Genomic DNA, 5,933 nt, shown 5'->3' with positions numbered 1-5,933 from the left:
CCAGGTGAGAGTGGGTTCCAGAGAGCTTGAACTCCCCCAAAACAATGACAAGGGGCTGCAGAGCCTTAGAGGGTGAGGGCACTGGGAGCCGTCTTTTCTAATCCCATACTTTCAGTCACCAAGGGCTGAGGGTTGTGTTCACATGAGGGTGGTGGTCTGTACCAGGGAGCTGAGCACATGTAAGTCAGACTATCAGTGAGGAGCTTTATTGGGGAAGATGCCCTCTTTCCTTCCTTGAAAACAGGCATACTTGTTCTCTCCTCTTGTTCCCCCCACTCCCAAGGCCAATGAGATAGTCAAATGATCCCCTTACCTCATTGGCTGCAGGCCTAAGGACCACAAATGACCTCAGAGAGCTATCCCTTTAAGAGTGCCCTCTGGGCTCTGTGCCCACAGCCCCTTGTTCTGAGCATAGAGGCACGGGCCTTGCTCAATGGTGCCTCCAGTCTCTGGGGAAGCTGTGCTTGCCTGGCTCTGACACTGACCACATCACCTCTGCCATCCCTTAAGTGAGTATTCCCTGGGCCTTCCTGTGTGCTGGGTCTCTAACCTAGAGCCTAGAGCCCCCTCCTCTGATACCTGTTGTCTGCTCTCTGTTGTCTGTTTTCAGGAATCCTCACATTTCTGTCCCCTGCCTCACTCCTACCCTAACTGGCTCTATATCCCTCACTGCTATCACATCAGAAACATAAACAAGTCTTCACACTTATTCTTTCATCTAATTCTCTCTGGACACTTCTCTCAGTGTCTCACCACCTTCTCCCTGCCAAGAACCAGTTCCTTCAATCTGTGTTTTTATTCCTGTCTTCTCTGTCCTCTCAAGGGTGAGGAGCTGAATAGAGGGCAACAGTCCTTCCCTGGGAGAGGAAGAGAAACCTTGTCCTTTCTCCCACCTCTTTAGGCAGAGCCTAGGGTCTGAGATGTGGTTGAGGGATACCTAGGTTTGGGGCATCAAAATTAAGCCAAACTCTAAGCCTTGCGAATGTGCTCATCCCTGCTTTGCCCCTTCTGGAAGTATGGGTGTGGCTGCTGAAACTGGGACCTGAGCTAGGGGAAACTGGGGTCAGAATGGGGAAGATGATCTGCTCAAGTTCACACAACATAGGGGGTTCTGAATAGAAGAAGGAAAACCAATCTTGCTTGGTTCCCCTGGGAGAGATTGGCCTTGGGGAAAGATAGTTGCCACTTGGTCCTGATCTTTCTAAAACTCTTCTAGAATATTTTTCCCCCCTTGGAAAGTCTCTCACCCCTATAAAAGGGGTGGATTAATTCATAGAACAGATGTGCAGTAAGGGTCTTCTATATGCAAGGCATTGGCTTGGGTGCTCTGAGAGATAGAGAGTTATAATCATAGCATTATATCCTTATTCCTACATTAAAATTCACAGCATACATGTTTCCCTTTGTCTTAAAATATATACGTACTCTCACAGTTAATTAAGCAAAATTTTTAATTGCTTGGAAATGGAATGGTGCCTCTTGAGATGACAGAGCATCTCAGCATGTTCCAGCAGTAGAGTTGGAGCACTGCCATATTCCTCTTGTTGTAAATCTCAGAGGCACCAGTGGGGCGAGAGACTGTGCTGTCCTCTTCCTCATGTAAGCTGCTTGTCCCTGGTGAGGAACCCCTGCCATCTGAAAAATTGGCCCCCAGCCCGGAGGTGACGATGCAGGGAACAGGGCAGCACCGTCATCCCGGCTTCCCAGAATTGAGGCTCCAGGGTACTTGGGCTTTGGGGGAGCAGGTTTTGGTGAAGGAGTCTGGCAGGCAGTCTCCAAGTGCTCCAAATGTCTCCTCTGTTTTACAGGTGTGCCCCCCTCCTCCAGCCCCAGGATGGCACTGCCTCCCAGCCCCCTGGCCATGGAATATGTCAATGACTTTGACTTGATGAAGTTTGAAGTAAAACGGGAACCTTCTGAGGGGCGATCTGGCACCCTCACAGCCTCACTGGGCTCAACACCTTACAGCTCAGTGCCTCCTTCACCCACTTTCAGTGAGCCAGGCATGCTGGGGGCCACTGAGGGCCCCCGGTCAGGCCTGGAAGAGCTGTACTGGCTGGCCACTTTGCAGCAGCAACAGGGGTCTGGGGAGGTACTGGGGCTGAGTCCTGAGGAGGCCGTGGAGCTGCTGCAGGGTCACAACCCAGTCCCGGTTGAGGGGCCCCATGGCTACTACCCAGGGAGCTCAGAGGAGACAGGAGCCCAGCATGCCCAGGTGAGTGATCAGTGAGCTGTTTTGAGGGGAGGCTGAATAAGAGAAGGAGTTCCTGGACTGGGAAAGAGACAGAGGGCAGAAGAAGGGCCCTTGGAAGAAATCAGATAGAGAAAACAACGTTCTGCCCCCTCCCTTTTTTCCAAATGGAGAGAAATGAATAGGCTGACCCAGGAGGAAAAGGGAGAAGATAAGGTTAGAAGAGGACAGAAAAGGCAGAGTTGAGAATTAAAGGGCGTCGAGGAGCAGGCGATTATGGGCCCGTAAAAAGGGGAGGTAAAAACCATGCGTGGAAAACAGGGAATGGTGTGGAGTCAAGACTGTGGGAACTCGTATGAAGTTGGCCTTTTCAAGACTTGGTGCTACCCCAGCCCCCAACCTTCTCAGAAAGGATTGGGACTCATCCTATTAATTATAGACACAAATGGGGGTGTTGAGGGCATTAAGATTTAATCCAAATCCGTTGAGGGTCACAGGGTTGCGGCCTCCAGGAGAGGAGAGCCAGGTGCGTTGGAAAGGTGGGGTCTATCTGGCCATGGGTCCACTGGAGACACGTGGGCCTGGAGCCGGATCCTATGCCCTGGGCTCAGGTGCAGGATGGGCTCGCTTGACAGTGGGAGGCGGGCGGGGCCAGCAGCGCTGGGCGGGTCTAACGGCTGGAGTCCCTGGGCAAGGACCTATGGGAGCCCGGAAGTGTTGGGACCTGGGGCGGGTCTGGACTGGGAGATTGAATCAGTGGAAGGGCGAGCATTCAGGTCAAGTCCCAAGCCAGGCGGGGCCAGCCTGGCGTTGGGAACTGAGTGTCCAGGTCGGACCAGGTCTCTACCTACTCCCTCTGCAGCTGGCCGAGCGCTTTTCTGACGCGGCGCTGGTGTCGATGTCTGTGCGGGAGTTAAACCGACAGCTGCGGGGCTGCGGGCGCGATGAGGCGCTGCGGCTGAAGCAGAGACGCCGCACGCTGAAGAACCGAGGGTACGCGCAGGCCTGTCGCTCCAAGAGGCTGCAGCAGCGGCGCGGGCTGGAGGCGGAGCGCGCCCGCCTGGCCGCCCAGCTGGAGGCGCTGCGGACCGAGGTGGCCCGCCTGGCCAGGGAGCGCGACCTCTACAAGGCTCGTTGTGACCGGCTGTCCTCCGGCGGCCCCGGGCCCGGGGACCACTCTCACTTCTTCCTCTGAGCCTCTTGGGGCCACGGAGTGGTGGTGGAATAGGTTGGGGTGGGCTCACCATCCAGAAGGCAGCTGTCTCATTCACTAGGTGGTTATTGAGCGCCTTCTGGTGCCAGACACTCCTTTGTATGACCACAGCAATATCCCCAAATTTCCTGGACCCTTAAGGCATGTACCGAGGTTAGATGATGGTCATTTTCTGGGAGAGGGTTCCCCTCCCTTCAAGCGGGCCATGTACAGAAACCCTCTATTTTTTGCCCAAATCCACACGACCAGGATACTGAGATCAGCAGGAACCAGTACCAGGCAATGTGTGTGAGTGTGTGTGGGAGGTGGTGTGGGTGGGGGGAGGGCAAGGGCGTGGATGATGGCTGAGTGACAGTGCATGGGAGGTGAGGGAGTGGTGTATATTTTAATTAAAGGTTTTCAGCCTATAGTGCATTAGGCAGTAATTAACAAGAAGGCTGTATTTTCATTCTGGGGCTTGTAACCTCCCCATTTAGGACTATTGCATTTTCAAGATTTTAATTTCCAATAGCAAGACAGACTAGGAATTTTATCCAAGAGGCTTTCCTCCTACCCAACCCAGTAGCTTCCAGGGCCCAGAGCTGCAAAGGCCTGAGGAGTTCTGGGGGTGCTTAGTGTGGGCTGGGAGAGAACCCTGGGCAGGAGTCTGGAGACCTGGGTGCTCCGGCTCTGCCAAGGATACCACTGTAGTCTTGAGCAAATCATTTACTCCCTGGGTCTTGGTTACCTCATCTAATCCTCATTCGGGTTGGATGACTTCTGTTACCTTTCCAGTTCCGGCACCCTTAGTGTGGGAGTCCAGTGGTCTCCCCAAGACAACCTCACCAAAGGGACTTCCTGTCCTGCTCCAGCTTCCTGGCTGCAGCCTACACACTGGATGAGCCCATGCACGGGTCCTCTGCTGCTCCCTGCAGGCTGCCTTGACCTCCAGACCTACATAAGGTGACCCTGCTACCTCCTGCCTTTCTGAGGGCTGAGGTGAGACTTGCCCCAGCATGACAAGGAGCTGAGAGTGCAGCTTTTGTGAATTAAACTTGAATTCCAGACAGAACTTTATGCTATTGGCTAATGTTCTTGTAATTTAGAAGTGTTCATTTTTTATCCTTGCTTCAGACGTGTGTGTGTGTGTGTGTGTGTGTGTGTGTGTGTGTGTGTGAGAGAGAGAGAGAGAGAGAGAGAGAGAGAGAGAGAGAGAGAGAGAGAGAGAGAGACTGGGAAGCCCCACCTGGGCTGAGTGGTGGTTTTTAGTTCTGGAGGTCCAATAAAAATGGGGTGGAGGTGTGGGGACTGGGCCAGATGGAGCCTGCCCCTCCCACCACTACTGCACAGAAGCTCAGGAGCATCAGTGACTATTCTGAGGGCTCACAGTTGCTATAGTAATCCAGCCCTCTGCTTCAGCAGCCTATGGTGAGAGTGGGTGGGGGATATGGGCTGATCAGAGGCATTGAACTGGGAGCAGCAACCTCACCAGCTACTGTCATAGGTCCTCTAAGTAACATAATAAATGGGGAGAAGCAGTCAGGCATGGGGGAAGAAACTGTCATGTCTCTCTACCTTTCTGCTCCCTCTAACCACTGCTTCCCCAGCTGTCTCTTCCCATCTCAGTTCTTGTTACTGCCTCCCCCTCCTCTAGCCCAGCTTGTCCCTCCTCCACTCAGGAGCCTGCATTGGAGGCCTCTCTTTCATCTCCCCAGGATTTCTTACTTTTCTCCTCTTCTTTTCCCACTACTGGCTATTGGCTACTGGCAATGGCTGGCTCATGGCACCTTTAGCCTCTCCTCCTTCATCCCCTTCCACGCACATCACTGAAGGGAGAGGCTGGGGCAGGGAGGATCCCTCAGGAGCCCAGCTCTTCTTCCTTCATTCTGGATCTCACACATGTCTTACCTGCTCTCTGAAGCTGCAATCCAGACCTACTACTGTTCTTGCACACCTTACTTGATTGGCTGAGGCACACACACGGACAGAGATGCCCATCCACAAGTGTCTCTGAGTCACAAGATGAGGGTCACTCAGATATATTCCACACAGAAATTGCACTAGTGATTGATAGTGTGTGCACTTTAGTCAGATGGGCCTGGGCTCAAGTTTCAGGGCTCCCGGTTCTTCTTTAGCTAAACAATAATGTGCCCTGCTATTGTGAATGTTATTAAGAGTACACAGCTGGACTACCTGAACCATTAAGGCCACACTCATAGAAAACCAGGGATGTGCAGTCATGAGCACACACATACATTCGAACAACTAGGAAAACCAGGCAGCACAGACCTTAGATGCCCCTTCTGTATTCTTAGTTCACTAGCAGACCTCCTGCCCTCCTTCATTCCCCACACACCCCTTCTGGGCCTCACCCCACAGCTGTGTGTGGGCTGGAGTTCCACCCCTTGGGCTCAGCTGGGATTCTCTGGAGACAGCTGTAAAAAGGCATTAGCCTGCCCCCTTGACAGCCCCTTATTACCTTCCCCATCTCCAATAATTAACCCCCATGGTGCCTGGGATCGGGAGTTGAGGATAGGGGCTCCTCAGATC

At 53.2% G+C, this 5,933-nt stretch overlaps 1 protein-coding gene across 2 annotated transcripts; it reads left to right on the top strand.

Moving 5' to 3' along the window:
- Positions 1-1,783: 1,783 nt before the first annotated feature.
- Positions 1,784-4,460, top strand: NRL (neural retina leucine zipper). Of its 2 annotated transcripts, none has more exons than XM_059708481.1 (2): positions 1,784-2,215; positions 3,054-4,460. In XM_059708481.1, the coding sequence occupies exons 1-2, from the start codon at positions 1,835-1,837 to the stop codon at positions 3,384-3,386; spliced, it is 714 nt and encodes a 237-aa protein (XP_059564464.1). In that variant the 5' UTR covers positions 1,784-1,834; the 3' UTR covers positions 3,387-4,460. The 2 variants fall into 2 exon arrangements, with proteins under 2 accessions (XP_059564464.1, XP_059564454.1); XM_059708471.1 differs by lacking the exon at positions 1,784-2,215 and having other exon boundaries at positions 2,227-3,184; positions 4,179-4,460.
- The last annotated feature ends 1,473 nt before the right edge of the window (positions 4,461-5,933 follow it).

Source organism: Myotis daubentonii, chromosome 1 (assembly GCF_963259705.1).
Source record: "Myotis daubentonii chromosome 1, mMyoDau2.1, whole genome shotgun sequence".
NCBI lineage: Eukaryota > Metazoa > Chordata > Mammalia > Chiroptera > Vespertilionidae > Myotis > Myotis daubentonii.
The sequence above is the reverse complement of the archived record's forward strand: the minus strand, read 5'-3'. Positions and strand labels throughout refer to the sequence as shown.